At 40.8% G+C, this 20523-nt stretch overlaps 1 protein-coding gene across 3 annotated transcripts in view; it reads right to left on the bottom strand.

The window, feature by feature from the left end:
- Window positions 1–20275, bottom strand: part of Nktr (natural killer cell triggering receptor) — a 34289-nt gene extending 14014 nt beyond the window's left edge. For 2 of the 3 annotated variants that reach the window (XM_051202627.1, XM_051202638.1), the window contains exons 1-7: window positions 20172–20275; window positions 13616–13690; window positions 12894–13001; window positions 11955–11999; window positions 10103–10190; window positions 757–786; window positions 180–325 (exon numbers count right to left, since the gene is read on the bottom strand). In XM_051202627.1, the coding sequence (XP_051058584.1) occupies window positions 180–325; window positions 757–786; window positions 10103–10190; window positions 11955–11999; window positions 12894–13001; window positions 13616–13690; window positions 20172–20229 (550 nt within the window). In that variant the 5' untranslated portion in view covers window positions 20230–20275. Of the gene's footprint in view, window positions 1–179; window positions 326–756; window positions 787–10102; window positions 10191–11613; window positions 11642–11954; window positions 12000–12893; window positions 13002–13615; window positions 13691–20171 lie in introns of those variants that run through there. The other variant, XM_051202646.1, reaches the window with a different exon arrangement.
- Between the last annotated feature and the right edge of the window lie 248 nt (window positions 20276–20523).

Raw genomic sequence — 20523 nt, 5'->3', positions numbered from 1 at the left:
AGCCAGCGGCCAGGGAGGAGGAGGGGCTGACAGCATGAGCTGGTGGATGGGGTCAAGCATGGCACAGAGGCACCCATGCTACCACCACCCACACTAAAACTGAAAAGTCATCTTAGACATCCAGGAGGTGTCTTCAAGTTACCATACACTTTACGCCTCTACCCTCCACAAGCTCTTACCATCTTTCGTCAACTTTGTGGCGAGCACCCCGCAGTCAATGACTCGGACATCCGCATAAGGCCTGCTCGCAGCATCTGTTTTCAGATTTTCAATCTGTTCAATCACTTCAAAACCGGAAATAACCAGTCCAAAGACAACATGAACCCTGTCATAATATAAATTCAAGATATAAATTAGTCTGATAATTACATTACGCACAGTAATTGGGATAATGCCGTGAGAAACACACCCACAGGACTGAAAACAAACCCACAGTGTTATGAACCAACTCCAAGGGAATAAATGACAGCTTGAAATCTACTTCATAATAGTGAATAGCGACAGTTCCCCTGTAGGAAACGTGTACTGCATCTGCAGTGGCCAGCCTCTCTGGGGTTAAGAATCTGGTAACAGGGAGAAACCACCTCAGCAGGGAAGCGGACCCATGACCACAAGTGAAAGGCCTCTTGAGCGACACAGAGGTGGCTTCTCAAAGCTGCTGGCCCCTGTAGGAAGGGCATGGCTACCAAAGAAAGACCTGTCTTTCAGGGCTATCAGCCAGACTTTTCCCCAAGATTGTAGTAACTTGATGCTTACCCATCCAGGTGAGGGGCAGGCTTTGTAGTTCTATACGATAAACATCAACACAAAGGTGGCGTCAATAAAGACGTAGTCAGATGAGGGAAGCAGAAGGTTTAAACATAGCATGTAGTGAACAAAGAAGTAAAGATAAAAAGACAAAAAAATGGTAAGCATAATATATATATATGTATATATATATATATATATTCAACCTTAAAGTCCCCTAAACACCAATAATAGCCATTTTACTGATTTAAAAAACAAGATTACAATGAATTATAAAATCAACTCTATCAGAATATGAGATAGGTTTCATTTGCATTATAGAAATGTACAGCATATACACTAAAATTAAATTTACTCTCAAATCAAAACAATAATGGCAACAGAAACAAATGTTTAAAAAAAAGAAACAAATTTCCCACTAGAATTAAACAAGGAGGAAGGCCCTGCCCACGTGAAGAGATGGACATGGCCACACACCCACTGGCTCTTCTATTTGTCACATGAGACCGGAAGGCAGGCAAATGGAGGAGCTCAGGAGTCCTGTGTGCAGAACTGTCTGCCCCTACTTACACTCAAGCTTTGCCACTCATCTGAAAATGCAACAGGACCCTCCTCACAGCAAAGTTAGAAACGAAGGATGTTACAGACACTTTCAGCTTCTATGGTCCAGAAAACACTCCAGCAGCTGCTCTGCGAGTGTCCCGCCGTCCCTGACGGGAAGTCTGTGGCTGCACTTCTATCTATCATATTGTGTTATATTGTGAACCCAAGCTGGCCTTCCCATAACATTTTCACAAATCTTTATATGTGAACTGTAATGCAAAGTGGACAGTTTGACCAGCATCAGACCATGAGAACCTTAATCGTAAGGGTGGAAACAATAGATGAGCCACAGGACACATTCAAGCAGTCACTTGTGCAGAAAAAAGTCATATGCATTTTACGTTCATTTTAAAGCCAGTCTAAAACACATGAACAGAACACAATGTAACCTTTACAACAATGCCAAAAAACATTACTATACAAGAAACTGTAATGTTTATACTTACTTTTAGAATATCCAGTTCTGTTAGAGGAGTATAGATAGTATTTAACTTAAAAAAATTTTAATGTCAATTTAAGTTTCAAAACTTTAAATGGAATTTTGAGTTTTAAAGTCACAAGTCTCAAATATTTCTCAGGAAACTGAGAAGAAATTAAAGCCAGTATAATTTTTAAAATAAAAATAAAAACAGGTAACAAAAAGAAGAAAAAGAAAGGACGAAAATTTAACAACTGGCGAGCCACAAACACTGAAACTATGAAACACTCACCCAGAAGCCATGGCAGACAACAACTGTACAACAAAATGCTTCCTGTATTGTAGAACGTGACATAACAGACAGAAACCAACACATGGCTAGGCAGAAACCCTCCTCAGAAGGTATAAGGGTGCTTCCAGAAAAACAGAACTGCTCTGCCTCGCACAGGATGAAAGCACGCAGCTGTTCACTGACTGGATACCTCCCTTCTTAGTCCTCACTCTCAGGAATCTGGCATCGAGACGAGATGAGCCAACAGATTTTTCTAGCACACAAAAAGTCCAATTCAATCGACACCTTAGCTAACAAATAACGTAAAAGCTATATATGGCAAACTCTTGGAGCAAATGGTGATATTCTGTCTAGCGGCAACCACACACCCTCAGATTAACCGAGGATGGGCAGTGATCTTGGGGCACGCAAGCTTAGGGTAGATGGCCTGTCTCAGTTTAGAAAAGAGCTGGGGGGGGGGGCCTCACGTGTGCAATGAGCATGCTCAATCACTGTTCCGGCCCTAGCTCTGTGCTCAACCCAAAGGAAAACCGGCTGACAAACACAGTGGACCCTCAGTGTACACACGACAGAGGAAAGGGCCACCTGTGCCTCTGAGGACAACCTTCCATCTGCTCAGTGTCCATCCCAACGTGAACCATTTTAACTTACTCACACCTGCAATTCAGGATACAGAAATATCAGCTGGCACCTTAGCTGGGACAGAATACAAAGTAAGAATGTGAACAACAGCTCACAAAAAAAGGAACTCTTTGGATCCGAGCCTACAAATTTCAGGAAGACTCGCTCTAAGGCAGGCTCACTGGCACTGTGCTGACAAGACACATGATAAACAGTAACAGCCTACAGGACAGAGAGCACATGCTCAGTCAAGTCTATTAAAGCTGACAGAGAAAGCCCACCCACCAACTCCTTCCTGTATCCAACATTCCCCATGATGTCACTCGTGACATCAATATACACGCAGTGAGTGAAGACTCAAGTGTAAATTTATAAACTTATACACACTTATTGAAGCTCACCCAGAGGAGAAACAAACACAAGACTATTTCACACGATAAAGCTCCCATGCTCACACGTTTCTATTTTTACCTGCGAGGGTTCACTTAAATCACAAACCACAGAACAAAGCTGAGAGGAATTGCTGTTGTCCCAAAGACTAAGCTACCCCATCATCAGGAGTTTTTGGACCTTACTAGCTCCTAAAATCCTAATGTAAGACACTACCCGGCATACACGAGAGCCACTGAAATAACTCTACTTTTTAGGTTACCCATAAGCAACAAACACCCCTGTTTTACACACACTGCTGCTACATAGAACACGCAAAAAGCTTTTCTCCTTAAAAGTGCTTCAACACACATAACAGGATTAAAGAAACAGAGAGAGAGAGAGCCTTAGAGTAATGAGACATTACCTTTGGAGCGCACGGTGTAACACTCTTTCTGTAAATTTTACACAAAAATGGCAAGAAATAAATTGTAATACACTTTTAAGACAAGACTGAATCTATGTTTTACTATCAATATAACTTTGAAATTAAACTTTTAGAGTTTTATGCAAAGCAAGAAAGCTTTTTAAAATGCAGGGCTCTAAATTTTCTTTCACAGGTATTTATGAAGAGATGAATTTTGTTTCAGAAAAGCCTCGTGGAGATCTTTTCAGACCCATGGTATTTTAATGGCAATAGCTAATAAAACATTAAAACTCCAATTATAAGTCCCCAGAGACTAGCTACTCCATCTTTCTCAAAAAGGTAATGCATCTTGAGTATTAACACAGACATACAAATCCAAACACTGAGAAGTAGGGACTTCTGATAGAAAGCAAAGATCCCCATGCCCACAAAAAAAGAAACCAAGTTCAGATCATTCAAACAGAACTTGAGAAACTTAACTAATTCGGTTCATGTTCATACTTCGGCTTTTCAAAACCATTTTCAGTTGTATATCACAACCACACGGGGCTGTGTGTATGTATGTGTGTGTATATATATATATATATCACAACATAATTGGAGAATGATTTGGGCAGAGTGTAGACTATGCTCACTGCTGGTTGCATATACTCAAGCTGTGAAGTCACTGGACAGAATTAATAAAAAACAGTCATAAGGTACAATTAGAACTTCAGGGATCTTCTCTCTGAGACTCAAAAGGCAATAGAGATGACAGCCTTAGAGCATAATATAAAATCCTAGCCACGGGATTTACATCTACTATCTTTCCCCTGATGACAACTTTTTTTTTTTTTTTGAAGAATACACATTGATGAATGTTAACTAATGAAATTAAAAAAAAAAAAAAAAAAAAAAAAAACCTGTGACTGTATAAACCAAAAACCCAACTATACTACAAACAAAAATGTGGTAGAGTTTTAGATCTGTTAATTAAAATGTTGTAAATTACAATCTCTCATATAGGCAATGGTACATGCATTAGGGTTACAAAAAAGTTTGAAACCATGCAGTTTTCAGAGTGTAAAACAGAAAGGCACTCCAGGCCTAAAGTAAGAGGGCACTAAAACAGCTATCTTAATGTCACCTTTGACATACAACCCGTTCCTTCACAGCCTGAAACTACAGCTATCACAAAACAGGAAACTCGTGTCCAGGCAATGGGCAACTCACAACGCTCTGTGTCCCCAAGTCACTCATACAGAAAACTCAGCACTAATATGAAGGAAATACACACAAATGATAACTAGACACAGCATTTCTTCCTGACTGTTGCTGACAGGTATGTCATAAAGCACGTGGTAAATCTAAACCTGGATGTTAAAAAATGGCATTTGATATTCAGAGAAAGTGGTTTTGAGTTCAAATATCACAAACTTCTTTCCTCTCAAAAAAAAAAATCTGAAACTCACATACGAACCAAAGCAACAACAACAAAAGTGTGCGGCTTAGGGTTGTGACATTTACTATCATCTCCTCTCTCATAAACTTCTCAATGTGTGGGTGAACCGTTTCTCCCCCAAAGTTATTTCTCTCTGCTCGCCAAAGTGTCAACAAACACTTGCTTTTTACCTTGGAAAGAGTGTTCCCCTCTCATGAGATAAAGAACCGTTTCTAAGTCTGATCTTAAATTGTAGAAAACAATCCTAGATCGTGTGCCCTGCCTTATTTATGGCCGCCATAATGAACAGGGATCGGAGGTGTGGCTTAGTGTAAAAGCACTGCCTGCCCTTTCATGACCAGAGTTCATTTCCTTACACCCACATGACAGCTATGTAATGCAGTCTCAGCAGAAAGGGACCTCTTCTGGCCTCCAGAGGCATTGTATCCATGTGGTACACTGACATACACATAAAAATAAAAGGGAGAGGACTCCATGTATGTAATCAACTGACTGGGTGGAGGTCCTCAATGTGGAGGACTTCTGCCTAGCATGTGCAGGCTTATAAGTCTGACCACCAGCACTAAGAAAAAGAAAAACACAAAGTTGAGCTTTTCTATATTATCTTGTTCATAAAAATTAACATGACCAAGAACAGTGGCCAGTGATAGTCTATTCACTGAAGCATTGAAGTCATAAAAGGCCTCCACTGGGGCTGGAGAGATGGCTCAGTGTAAGAGCACTGGATGCTCTTCCAGAGGACTGGGGTTCAATGCCCAGCACCCACATGATGGCTCACATCTACAATTCCAGTCCCAGCAGCTCCAACGCCCTCTTCTGGCCTCTGACGGCACTGCATGCACACGGTATACAGATGTGCAGGGAAAAACACTTAGTGCACAAAATAGTTTTTTTTTTTTTTTAAAGGCCTGTACTGACAAATATTTTAGGATCAGCTGAAGGACTTACTGCTGAAGCTCCTGGCTTAGACAAGATGAGTCCCAAGCCTTTTTGAGGCAAGCTTTTCTGACTGATAAAAATTAGGTAGCTAAAGAACGACTTCTTTTAAGAATGTTTACACACAAATCATTCCATATACTCAGAAATTTAGGGTCTTTCTGTAAGACATTCTCTTTCTCCTATGACATTTTTGTACCAAAATGTTCAGTCTATCTTAAAAACAGGGCTATTTGTGGCCAGATGGCTGCTTACTGTGTAAGCATGAGGGACCCTAGTGACAGGCAGCTCTCATTGTTATAACAGCTGCTAGGAACATGTGCCTGTAATGCTAGACCTGGGGAAGCAGAGAGATGAGCATCACTGGGGTTTGACAGCCAGCTAGCCTAGGAGAATCTGGAGAGTTCCTTTCAGTGAGAAACTCAAAAAAGGGGGGGGGGGGGAAGGGAGGGAGGGGGAAGTTGATAACGAAAGGTACATGATGTCAACTTCTAACTTCTGTTCTCAAGTGCACTCAAGAATACGCACCCATGCACACACATAAAAACATACGCTTTTTATAAATAATTGAAAGATTTTTAAAAAGAAACTCAAGGTACAAAAAAAGAACTAAAATCAAGATGTGTGTGTGTGTGTGTGTGTGTGTGTGTGTGGTTGTCTGGGACAGGGTCATGTGCAGTGTGTCCTAGGACGACTTGGAGCTCACTCTGTGCTAAAGTCTACAGCTAAGGTCCTTCCACAGCCATCTGCGTGCTGGGATCACAGGCATGAGCCACACCAAGACTTCCTGATAGCTAGGAACACACTCCATCCCAGGAGCAGTAATAATGGGAGCTATAGCCTCACCTTCTAATCACTGTCTTGTAAGTGCCTCCCATCTTCTCAGTGACTAAAGGCAATGTAACCCAGCACCAGAGCTGTCACCAGCAATAGCAGGCACACAAAGTCCCCCAACTGTCCTTCCCTTTCTCAGCACTGTGCCTGCCTGCCTGCCTGCTACTTAAAACACAGTGCTTATGACCGCGGAGCGTGCAGCCAGCAGCTTTGCTCTGTCTTAATGCTTCCTTCCAGAATGTGAGAGAAGGCTCTGGAGCAGCCTGGACTCGAAATGTTTTCTCTTCCTTATTTAGCATCTCAATTCTCTACAAAACAGAAAACAGCTTGTACCTGACTCATCCATTGCTTTACTTGCTTTCTGCAGGCTAGTGACTGAGCCTATAGCCTTGCACATACGACATTCGCTTTCTATCACTGACCTACACTCCCATCCTATAGCATTTATTGTTTTGTTTTGTTTTTTTTTTTTGATACTTGGTGTAAAAAGTAAACAGAAAATGACAAAACAAGTAAACACTAACGGGTTGACTTGGTGAGTGTGGTCCTACGATTTTGAATTCCTTTAAAACTGTTTCCATGTGAACTCATCTTATCCTTAGTGCTTGAGAGGCATGGGGCCACATTTCTTTCCAGCATCTGAGCAGCACTACCCCAAGAGAAGCTCGGGTTCACACAGCAGTCAACACAGTTGCCTCATCTTCACTACAATGTATGCATCTGCTAAGATATACTCTCTTCACACAGACACAGTTTGAGCCATGTAAAACTGTAACGACAACAGTCCACACCTTAGGAAGGGAAGTTGCCAAATGTGTGAGAACAGTTAGTGCACAGAGCACAATCATCCCCGAGGGACTTCCACACACCACACGAACAGCACCAAATCGACCCCTCAGGGACTGCAGGGGACTACCTACAGGTCCGCACAAGACCAATGAGACAATCTGTAAGACACATCAGAAGCCTCTCTTTTGACATATCCTTCCCTTCTGATTCAAAACCATTACTCAAGGTGCCACATGAAGTGTGTGGTTAAAAAAAAAAAAACACAGCCCAGAGCTGTCCCAGGAAAACCATTGGGTAGGTCTCATCTATGACTATACATACAACTAAAGACAGTACATTATTCTTTTTACTATTCCCAATGCCAAAAGGACATTGGCCTGCAAGATCCAGAGTTTCAAAGATGTCTCCTTTACTGGCTACCACCTCTTTCTTTATATTTATCCTTCCCATAAAAGTCAGGATATCTTGTTCAGAAAATGTGAATATTAGTTTATCTTGCAGCTCATGGAAACTGGAATTTTCAGCCAGCATAAAGCAGTACATGGGCACACAAGTTACTTAAAAGAAAAATTAGAACAAACTCTGTGTGGATACAAAATGTTCAATTACCTCCAAGACTGCGAACTCCTCTCCACAAGGAAGTTTCAAATAAATTTTCACCAAACTAAAGATAGAAAATTTTTTTATCATGCATTCAGTGATTTTAGTGTTATCTATAGTTAATTATGAAAACAAGCTTAATTTTTTTTTTATTCCTAACTTACTGATTTAAAATTTTCATTTGTTGCTCCTCTTCAAAACAGCAGCCTAATGCAAAATTAGGCCATAGAGAAAGCAGTAATAACTTTACTAAATGTTCCTAGAGATTTAAGTAGCTATTAAATGATAAGGTAACAGAGGTCTGTATAAATAAGCTAAGTGTATGTAATAAAGGCAAGACACTGCCACTACCCAATAAGGCAAATTTTAAATGTAATGATATAAAAAAGAAACTTTAGAGCCCTCAGATGCCGCCATCCTAATCAATGAATCGTTAGTTTTTCATGTTCACAGTTCAGATAAGCTTAAAAATGGAAACAAAGAGGACTCAGAGCAAACGGCTTTGACATGGCCATGGCATTACTACAAAAAGGCTCTGAAAATCCACCTCTTTCCTCTGCACTGCCCCCCCCCCCCCAGCCCCAACACAAAGGTTAAAACAGGAGCACACTCCAGTGAAAGCTCATGTAACTAACATCTGTGGGATCAAAGCAGAATGTGCAAGTGACTGTCCCAGAGTCCTGCCCCTCTAACCCAGCACCCTCGCCTTCCACTAGCTTCCGGTTTTTAGGACATCCTCAGGGACAGAGTGCCCCTTATCTCAACTTCTTCACATCATGCTGGGAGTCTTTCAGACAAACCCCAAATGTGAATCTTTATAGGAACAATTGGCTCCTTTAAAAGCCAGGGAAGCGCCATTCATATTTATCCATTCAGAAAGATGGAAAAGAAGATATTTCTCCAACATACATACAACACCAGAGATTACTATCAAAAGTATTAAGGTGCATGCTGGACAATTATCTTTCATATTTTATATGATGAGATAAAAAAAAAAAAAAAACAGGTTTAGAGAAGAACTTAGTTAAAAGTATGCCAAAGGTTTTACTTAGAATTTTTACATGAGAATCTGGTTTTTGGTTGTTCATGCATATACAAACAAGAAAAGACATGTTCTTTAAAAGAATATTTATCACCATTGTGTATTACGTCTGTATGAGTGTGGAGATTAGAAGACAACTTTGCAAGATTGGTTTTTCTACTTCTACCTTTATGTGGGTTCTGGAAATTAAACTCAGGTCGTTGGATTTATATGTCAAGTGCTTTACCAACACTGAACCATACATATAGCCAGCCCAAAATGTACTTGACTCTTTGAAAAGAAACTTAGTACTTTAAAGTTTGTTGAGTGATATTTACAAATTTTGGAAAAATGACAGCCGATGTTGAGTTATTAATTTTCCTATAATGTTATTGTTCTCAAAATAGGCTCATAGCAAGAAAGAAATCAAAACACAAAACTCACATGATGGTTTACCAAAACCAACTTGACCTAGGGTCCATCATAAATAATGTTTTTTTGTTTGTTTGAGACAAAGGGCCTCACTATGTAGCACTATAGCCCTAGCTGCCCTGGAACTCACTCTGTAGACTGGGCTGGCCTCAAACTCTGAGACTGGCCTGCTTCTGCTTCCCAAGTGCTAGGATCAAAGGCAGGCACCACCACATACATCGAGGCCACATCATGAACATTTTTTTTTTGCATGCTCATCTTAATTTCATATTCCAGTCTAACCTCAGCCTTCAATTGAGGAAGAGGCTAAAGTCCAATTCTTTCCTCAAGACGGCAGCATGTTGTACAAACAGTGTGTACCTTAGTTTGTACTTTTCAGTTCCATCCTTCAAATCCAGGGTATGTACTGAGTGCTGAAGCAGCCAATAGGGATTACGATTACTATGCAATTATCAGAGACACAGAGCCAAAGCAAAGCTGCCAGAGTCTGAGCAGAACGAGGTGAGCTATACATGTTTCTCATGAACAGTACTTCTCTGTAGGAAAAGCTCATCTGCATTATGCCTACTCACATGAAAAACTGGGAACCATTGGTATGTTTCCCGCGATTTGCCATTGACAAAAGGAACGCTCTGTCATGTTTGAGAATAAAGTTTTCATCTGTTTGAAGAAAACACAAATTTGTTAGCCTCCAATTATAAGCAGCTTTTGAAGTAATGCTCAAGTACTAAATGAAAGGAAAAGATGAAATTCCTCTTCTGGTCAGTAAGATATTTGGCAATGTTTAGAAAAAAAATTAACTAATCAAATAAAACAAAGCACAAAAAGGCCGAAAAGATACTAAGTAAAGCCTTGAGGAAAAGAACAGGTATTTAACACTCTGTACAAACAGCCTTAGAACAGTCACTTCCAGCAGTAACACACTTGGCTAAATGCTATAAACAGGCTCTCAGGGAAGACCAGTCAAGACATTTTTAGAAAAGTATCTACACTAAAATGTATTTCCTTCAAGTTTCCAATTAGCCTGACACATGAACTATAGACATAAGTGAGTTTTAATAAGCCTTAATCTTAAATGCTTAGCATTTGCATGGTAAACTTATTATTCTACTGAAGTCAAGCTGGTCTATGAGAACAAAAATATAACATATATCAAGTTTTAGGAAAATGTCAAATTAACTATTAGAAGGATCACAAAATTACCTAAGGAAGAAAGTTGTGTAAAACTAACATCTTAAAAGGCAAAATACAATTTTAAGCTACATAAGCATATGCCACAGGGAATAGCCATATCATGAGGCCCACAACATTGAGTGTAAGTTGCTACATGCCATTAGAACAAGCTAGAAAGGGGAAAAAAATTCTGCCATCAGTTAAAGATGGCTTTAATTCAGTAGAAATACCTTTAAAACTAGACAGCCATATCTCCCTGGATACGCCTGATACCCTCTAATACCACACGTTAAGCAGGGTCAGGCCTGGTGATATTTGGGAGAAATATTTTTAAAACCAAATTTCCTTTTACATTCACACAAACAAATCTTTCTTTAGAACTAACAGAAACATAAAACTTTAAAGAGCTAGTTACCTGGGGGACAGGCTTATGAAAAAGAGTAGTGATCCACTTCCCCCAAAAGAAATATAAAAACCATTATACACTGAAGCTTTGAAAGCAATGCTGGAACACACTCTAAATTCCTGCAATTGACTTTTCTAAGGCTTTTTGGGGAAGGGCAATAGTTAGACTTATGAAATGTTACTACTGTAGGAGTAAAATACAACCATAAAGTTCTAGTACACAAAAGAAAATATACAAACCTTTGAGAAAGGAAAAAAAATATCAAATTTTTATTCCTTGGTTTAGGGGGGAAACCTCAACTTGATTTTTCCCCCCGATGTAGAACTAGTAACCAATTGTAAAGAAACAAAGGCACAGATGCATGTATGAAATTACATAAGATTTTTTCCAAGTCTTCAAACAATACAGAATTCCAGCCACAACCTGACCAGACTGTCCGTGGATTTATTAGGAGGGCACAAGGGAGCAGAGTGGAGTTTGTGTTACTGAGCTTCGTTCTCTTACCTTTTCATTTTGCAAAAGACCACATTCTCTATAAACAAAAGAATATGTTGACAGTTTTAGGCAGGAAGATAGGAGTTTTCATGTATATAGTTGCCTAACCTCCATGCTGAAGGTCACGTTTAACCTTAAAGTTAGCCTTAATTAATCTTGTCAATTAAAAGTTATATATTACAATATAACTGATCCCCAAACTCATGCAAATAAAGTGTTTTCATGCAGCATTAGTTTCATGCAAAACGTGAACTACAAGTAACCCTCTTTTCATTAAAGTATGCGGCCAAACTTGCTTTACAGCAGAACTGAGACACAAACCACAAACAACACACAATGCCAGGCCTTACCTTTAAAGTATCCACCATAAATCGATTCTCCACCTTTTCCGTTACCTGAAAACAACGTGCCATAATGAAAATTTAAAATATTCAACACATGAAAACTTAGAATCTTTTAAACATCTACTGAGTGTGGGTATGGGCGTGGAGGGGTGTGCACGCATGTGCGTGCACACAGGGGAGTCAATTCTCTCCTTCAGCCATGTGAGTCTCAGGGATTGAACTCACATCATCAGGCTTGGTCACAAGTGCCTTTACCCACTGAGTACCTTGCCAGCTCCATTTGCTTTGGATTTAAGACATGGTGTCACGACTATAGGTCAGGGTGACCTTAAATTCAAAATCTCTGGTCTCTACATCCCAAGTGTTGGGAATATAGGTATAGGCCACCACATCCACCTCTACTACAAGCATTATTATATTATTTATTATATGATAGCTGAAGCACTTGAGATTGAAACCAGGGCCTGGTATGGACCAAGCAAGTGCTGTACCATTCAGCTACATTCCCAGCCCAATAAATTATCTTTGATGGCTTCCATATCTTGAAGGAAATCCTGAACCTTTTAATTGCTACAAAACAAAAAGTGATTCTACGAGCATTCAATTAATTTAATCATTAAAATATTATGAAAAATACTATCAGAAAAATGATCCCATGACCCATTTATATCACGTAGTAGTCACACTAAGAAATTTCTAGAATAACTATAATTGGACAGTACTATGGTGTTCACTGGAAGGAAATCTACGAGATAATTATAATGTTACTAAATTACATAAACAAAATAAAACAGCATTCTAGATTTATAACATCTATTCATCCAACAATGATGCACCGAGGACAATATTCACATTACTCTGTGACATAGTCACAATCAGAAGCAATAAATGAGATCTTTAAACACTGATTGATGGATTTATTAGGAATGTAACTTTTAGCTCTACCTTCACTGAAGTCCCCACCCTGAATCATAAAGTTTTTAACCACTCGGTGGAATGTAGAACCTTTATAACATAACTTCTTCCCAGTTGTTTTCCCAAGGCCTTTCTCCCCTGAGGAAAAAAAAAAAGAAGTTTAGCTACAAACCCATCATTCCATGGGAATAACCAACAAGCTAAAATGCAGTCAAACCCTCCCATGTGCTGACACCGTGACATGCACGACACAGATGACACAATGTAAGTAGTAAACATACAAAACATACAAACCAAAAAGAGTAACACAAAGCAGTATCAGTGTATGTATTAAACTGATCCAGAAACAATTCTATGTGCTACAGGAGATAAGGATGGAGATGAATAAAATATATTAGTTCAAACAATGTGTCTCCTTGTGTTAGAATAAAGGTTTTAAAAATGAAGCTTGCTATTTCTAATATTTAACATTATCTCTTTTTACTCTGTTAGGCTAGGACATGTGCAGTGATGCATAATGAAAAGCAAATTATGCTTTTCTAATCTGAGGTGCTAAATTATTTTAAACATTTCTTTTTCCTCCTGTCCTCTCAAAAAATGTTTCCTCCATTCTATGACGCAGTAATAACATTTTAGCTGTAAAACTCATTTCATGAACAATTATATTGTTATGAAAGTTGCCCTGCCTTAAAGCAGATATGGATGCAAGCACCCAGACATTCTTACTGAAGACAGGCTAAAACCTCACTCACCTGAGCACAGGCATAGGAAGTTTTTGCATGTTTTTGGACATATGTCTGAGAAGAGCTGAAACATAATTCGACCAACTGAAACAAAATACATGAGGGAAAAAGAACAGTGAGCAAGTTAATAAAAATATTGCATATAAGAACTTAACTGGGAGGCACCCTAATAACAGTAAGTTCTTCTTTGTTTCTTAAGAGGTCAACTCCATACACAGAGTTAAAACTCAATGCTCTAGCAAAAAAACTGTACAATTTAAAGTGTTTTTTAACAGAACCTTTTTGTACATTAGACCCATTTAATACAGAACTAATTAATAACCCTCTTACAAAATGTTTGTTTAGATTTGCTGGGCTAAAGACCAAACCCATGCCTCATATATACAAAGCAAACTCTCTAGTATTGAACTCCATATACTCCTAGCTCCAAAGTATTCCTTTTTTTTTTTTTTTTTTTTTTTTTTTTTTTGTGAAGCTTTTCGAGACCGAGTTCCTGGCTGTCCTGGAACTCACAAAGATCCACCTGCCCTTGCCTTCTGAGTGCTAGGCTTAAAGTTTTGCACCTCACCCCCACCCCCCCAGCTGCTCCAAGTATTCTTAATTAACAGTTGAATGAGCCATCAGGCCCTGTCAGTGATGAGCACATCCCTCAAGAGTCTATTCTGCCCAGCCCAGTCAGAAGGAAAGCTCTTCCATGCTTTCTCAGCAGCTCAAGTTCCTGAGAGCCAGGAGAGAAAAGGTTGCTCAGAAGATACAATGCTACCTACAATAAACAATAAAAAGGAACACACTATGCCCTCAAAAACAGTTCACAAATTCTGGTCTCCATAGTCTTCTGAACTGTTTAAAATTACCAAGCTGTTGTTTATGGGTTACATTTGTTAACTGGCAATGTATAAATTAAAACCAAGACTTTTTTTTTTTTTTTTTTTTGTTTTGAGACAGGGTTTCTCTGTGTAGTCCTGGTTGGTCTGGAACTCACTCTGTGGACCAGGCTGGCCTTGAACTCAAAGATCTGTCTGCCTCTACCTCCCTGAGTGCGGGGATTAAAAAAAAAGTGTGCATCATCACCATCCAGCTTGTGAATTTTTGTTTGTTTGTTGTTTGAAGATCTTCCTGAAAGTGTAAATCCTGTTTTAGTATTCTCATTTTTAAAAAAAAAATTCTGATGAATGCCTTTAATCCCAACACTTAGAAAGTGGAAGAAGGCAGATCTCTGAGTTCAAGGCCATCCTCTACAGAGTAAATTCCAGGACACGTAGGGTTACACAGAGAAACCCTGTCTCAAAAAACAAAAACAAGAAACTAGTACTGACTGTACAGACCTGATGAGTCTCAGTGAGATTTTTGAAGTTTATTACATTTCCTTTTACTGGTGGGAGCAGTATGCATGTATTTCAGAGCATGTGTTGAGGTCAGAGAACACCTTGCAAGAATAAATTTTCTCCTTCCACTCTGTGGCTTACACAGCTCAAACTCAGAGGATCCGCCTCAGCAGCAAGTGCCTATTCCTGCTGAGCCATCTCTCTGGCCCCCAAGAAATGGAGTTTTAGTTTACAATTCTCTCCTAATCCTATATCCTCCCTCAGTCTACAAAATATTTTCCCTTATGGACATTTTATTTAAAGAGACAGGATAAATCAAACTGAAATGTAGATCAAATATAAGTCATGCTTACAATAGACACAGACAAGTTCCTACTATTATCACTAACAGTTTTAATATACTTCTAGCTATCTTAGTCTGTCCTTTACTGCACTACAGACACCTATCATGGACACATGGGGTGGTTAGTGACCACCTTGTAAGGAAACTTCCTTGTGTCAACACTCCAAATCTAAACTCTGACAAAGTCAAATTTTCAAACAATTTCAAAGCTGTAGCTGTTCCCTGAAGAAAAAGTTGGGGGAAAGGAAACAAAAAGGAAGACTTTTAGGTAATGAATGACCAATGTGTTTAAATGCATGTCAGAATTCTCAAGAACATCTCATGACATCAGTTACATGAAAAAGATAGGGTAATAAAAGTGTCTGGATCAATTCTCATAAATGCCCAAAATAGCTGAGGTGGGCATCAAGTCCACAACCATAAGCTTTGCAAGTCAGAACACACTTAGATCTTTGGAATCATTATACAATGTTTAGCAGGCTAAAAAGAAAAAGAAAGAAAGAATAAAACCTTTAATCCCAGCATTCTAGGCAGGAGAAATTCCTATTGGGTTTTGAGGCCAGCCTAGTCTACAAAGCAAACTCCAGGAAAACCAGTGCTGTTACACGTAGAAAATCTGTCTCAAAACAAAACAAAACACTGTAGAGATCATTTCTCAAAAAAAAAGTTCTGTTTCAGCACGAACACCAGGTGGCCTACACTCCAGTTCTACGAGATTCCAGTGCAGCACTCACTTAGGAGGCAGAAGCAAGTGGATCTCTGTGAGTTGGAGGCCAGGTTAATGGTCTACAAAAGCTAGTTCTAAGACAGCCAGAGCTGTCCTGGAACTCCCTCTGTGACCAAATTGGCCTCAGAGTGCTAGGATTAAAGGTGTTTGCCACTACACTGGCTTCAACCACTAGGCTTTCTTAGGGCTATAGTAACATCTAAATCGAATGGGTTTGTTTTTGTTTTTCTTTTTCCCCTAAAACTCACAGGGCTTTAAAACAGTGGTTCTCAATCTTCCTAATGCTGTGACCCTTTAATAGTTAGTTCCTCATGCTGTGGTGAACCCCCCCCAGTCATAAATTTATTTTCATTGCTACTTCATGACTGTAATTTTGTTACTATTATGACCATAATGTAAATATCTGTGCTTTCCAATGGCCTTAGGAGACCCCTGTGTGAAAGGGTCAGTTGCCCCCAAAGGTGCTGGGACACACAGGTTGAGAACCACTGTTTTAAAATGAAAGCTGGTTAAAGTTTCTCCTCCACAGGTGACTAACTCCTAGTAACAATAAATTTGAAAATATGAAGCATAGCATTCAGACATGTAGGCCTAACTACAATAACCTAACTTGATATAACAAATTTTTCAATTGGATTCTTAATCACAGGAGGCAAGGTTTAGCGAAAAGGATTTGTCTTATGTATAGCACATAAGATTGGGGGATAGACAGAAAATAAAACTGGTATGACTTTACTTTGGTGCAAGGTTAAAAACATTGTCGTATCCAGCAAGAGCTAGCTCAGCAATTAAGAATATTGGCTGCTCTTACGTTAGAGCCAGGTTCAAGTTCCAGCAGCCACCTGGCAGCTCACAATAACTCCAGGTCAAAGGGGTCTTATGCCTTCTTCTGGCCTCCAAAGTGCTGGGATTGACGGTGTATGTACACACACATACATGCAGACAAAATACCCATACACATAAAGTACAAATAAATTGCCATCTGCAGAAAAATTTATTTTAAATATCCTAGAGCAATGACTTTCAACCTATGGGTCACAACCCCTTTGGGGGTTGCATATCAGATATTCTGAATATCAGATATTTACATTACAATTCACAAGAGTAGCAAAATTGTTATGAAGTAGCAATGAAATAATTTACAGCTGGGGGTCACTACAATGTAAGGAATGTACCAATGGGTTACAGTGTTAGGAGGCCAAGAAACATCGCCCTACAGCAAGTGTTGGAGAGATGATTCAACAGGCAGAACAATTATATACCACAAGTGTGAAGACCTAAGTTTGAATTTCCAGAACCCATGTAAAAAGCCATACACAACAGCCCCCCGAGATGTATGGCTTTTTACATGGGTTCTGGAAATTCACGAGGGCATGCACACACACACCCACCAGGATAAACAGATGAACCCAATTAGGTTCCTAATGTATAACAGCATTTTAAGTACATACTTTACCATTGAAATATGTATCTAGCCTTCCATTTTGAATGAAATATGGGCAAACTTTATCAGAAAAAAAAAAAGCTACCATAATTTATGCCTATAAAAAGGTATAATTTGGCCAGGCAGTGGTGGTGCGTGCCTTTAATTCCAGCACTGGGGAGGAGGAAGCAGGGGGATTTATGAGTTCAAGGCCAGCCTGATCTAAAATTTGAGTCCCAGGACAGCCAGAGCTGTTACACAGAGAAACCTTGTCTTGAAAAACCAGAGAGAGAATTTGAGTTAGTTCAGGAAAATCCTACACAGAAACTGACCACTGTAAAAACAAACAATATCAACCTTAACTAAACTCATTTGTGAAACAAACTGTATACTTCCAACAAACAACTTAATGGAACTGTAATATTTTATAGAAACTGGTAATATTTGATACTTTCAGGTTTCGGAACTTGGAACAAGGCATTCTGAATATACAGTCTCTGAGGAGAAGTAAGTAAGATGCTTCAGTAGTATACTTTCAGCGACAGGCACAAACTCTGGTCATGAAACAGACCCAAAAGAAAGAGCCGGCTAAGGGGCAGCTGAAAAGGGAGGGGCTGGGCACGAAGCTCAGAAGTGGAGCCCTGGATAGAATGCCTGATGCCCTAGGTTTGACTGCCAGAGTCAACAGCACAAGATAAAGGGAGGAAATAAGATGTAAACTTTGTCCCCTAAGTTTCTATAAACACAAAACCAAAAACAATAAAAACTTCATTCATGAGCCTTCAATACTATCCACTCAGCCCCTACATGTCTCACACTTTTTGAAGCATGGTCTCCATTAAGATGCTCGGGCTGGCCTCAAGGTTCAAAAGCAATTTGTAGCTCACAGGGACCTTAATTTAAAACTTTAGGCCAGGCCTTGAGAGTGGTAAACAATACATTTTCCAATCAAGAGTGAAAACTGAGTTATGACTACAGACTATGGCAAATAATGCCAATGTACACAGATCTGACAAGTTAAGAGAAATGCATTAGTTTCTTAAAAGCCACAAACCACCAATACTACATCAATAAATAATAGACATGTGAGTGAATACTACAGCAAAGAAATTAAAATCTTCATTAAGATCCTTAATAACAAAAGAACAGACACAGAATTATTTCCAATAACAATTTACTGACTTAATACAGAAAACCCATTAAAGAGTGCATGGGTTTCCCTCTTTAAGCCTGCATTCAATAGTCTTATTCAAAGATCAATCTGTTTTGCATTTGTATTGATTGTAACTGAAAATACACACTAAGTGTACTCAAGTCTATCAGTACATCTTGATTCCCATATCACCTCTGCTTATCAAAGTAAATCAGATACTATATCTGTGATGCTGAGAAGTGAACTTGGAGCCTTACACATAACAGACAAGTACTCTCCATTCAACTATATTCCTGTCTGATCATTAATTCTACATTCTTGCTCAGTAGTAAGCCCATGCTTCAGATAACAGGGTTTTTACTTGTTTTTAAAAGTTAAAAATAATCGAGGGGTGGTGGCACACACCTTTAATCCCAGCAGAGGCAAGAGGATCTCTATGAGTTCGAGGCCAGCATGGTCTACAGAGGAAATTCCAGGACAGGAAGACTGAACAGAAAAACCCTACTTCAAAGAGCAAAAAACAAACCAAAAAAGATTAAACAGAAGATGCCCTTAAAAATAGACATTAAGCAAAAGATCGTGCAACCCTATTAAGTATTTTCAGGATTTATATCTGTGATGTTGAGGATCAAAGCCAGGTCCTTGAGCATTCTAGGAAAATACTTTACTTCCGAGTTACATTACTAAGTAACTAATTATTGCTTTCTGAGTATGCTCATGCCTTAGGCTTGCAAAGGTCTGTGAAAATATCTCCACAATAAGCTTGGTGAACTCTACTTTGTCTCAGAACCTAGGTAAACGGTTGTCCTCTACGAAGCGCAGTTCTCAAACACATTCTCATGGTTCAGCTTCCCATCTACTTAAATTTTCTCACCACCTCACTAAACAGCACTACTGGAGGAGAAATGTGTTTTCACCCCTTTGTCTAATGCCTGTCTTCTTCCAACAGCTGTTTCGGTCACTGCTGCATCTTCAGAGGCTGGGGCAAGAAACCCACAACTTAAAACGTAGCACACACAACACACTTCCGATGAAAATTCCTGCCGTTTGGAACTCGTCTTGCGCCTAGCCTTTAATGCCAGAGCTCCGGGGGCAGCGGGAGGCGGGTCTGAGTTCGAGGCCAGCCTGGTCTACAGGACCAGGAACAGCCAGGCAGAGAGGGCTACGCAGAGACACCCCCCCCCCCGGTCTCGAGAAAACAAAAAACACCTGCGCCTGAAGCAAGTGTTTCAGGCACATAAGCATGCTTATCCGTGTGTGTGTACGTACGCCTCTGCTGCAGGCACGCAAGTTTCATGCGTGCGTGTGTGTCTACGTGTGCATGCATGGACGTGTGCACTTAGCGAACGGCTGCCCACTACGGGAACTCCTGACACAGACCGGCACGGCTGCGGCGTGTCCACGATGCAATCCCGGAGCGGAGGGGCGCCCAGGGCCCGGCCGCCCCAGGGGGAGCGGGAGCCCGGGAGGCAGCCGGGGAGGACCCGCGGCTACTGGCGGCGCTGAGCGGCGGGGCTGCACCCGGAGGGGCGGCAGGAGGCCGCCGGGTGCCCGCCCGCCCCTGCCCTGCCCGGCCCCGCCCGGCCCGGCTCACCCGGCTCCCGGTTGATCTCGATGTCGAAGTGGCACTGCGGCCGGTCCTGCGCGCCCATCGCGAGCGCGGCGGCAGCGGCGGCGGCGGCGGCGGGAGCTGCGGGCGGGGAGGAAGAGGGAGGGGAGGGCGCTGAGGGCGGGGCCGGGGCTGCCTGGCGGGGGCGCGGCCTCCGCCCGGCCCGGCCCCGCCCCGGCCGCCCGCACCCCGCCGAGCTCCTCACCTGGCCGCACAGCTGCGGGTCAGCGCGGGAGAACGCCCTGCCGGCGCCGCCGGAGCCCAACGTCACCAACGGAACGCCACCTCCTCCCGGCCAGCGCCAGCCGCCCGCTGCCACGCCGGAGCGCGCGAGAAT

Source organism: Phodopus roborovskii, unplaced genomic scaffold (genome assembly GCF_943737965.1).
Source record: "Phodopus roborovskii unplaced genomic scaffold, PHOROB, whole genome shotgun sequence".
Classification (NCBI taxonomy): domain Eukaryota; kingdom Metazoa; phylum Chordata; class Mammalia; order Rodentia; family Cricetidae; genus Phodopus; species Phodopus roborovskii.
This window is presented reverse-complemented; position numbering and strand designations above follow the sequence as displayed.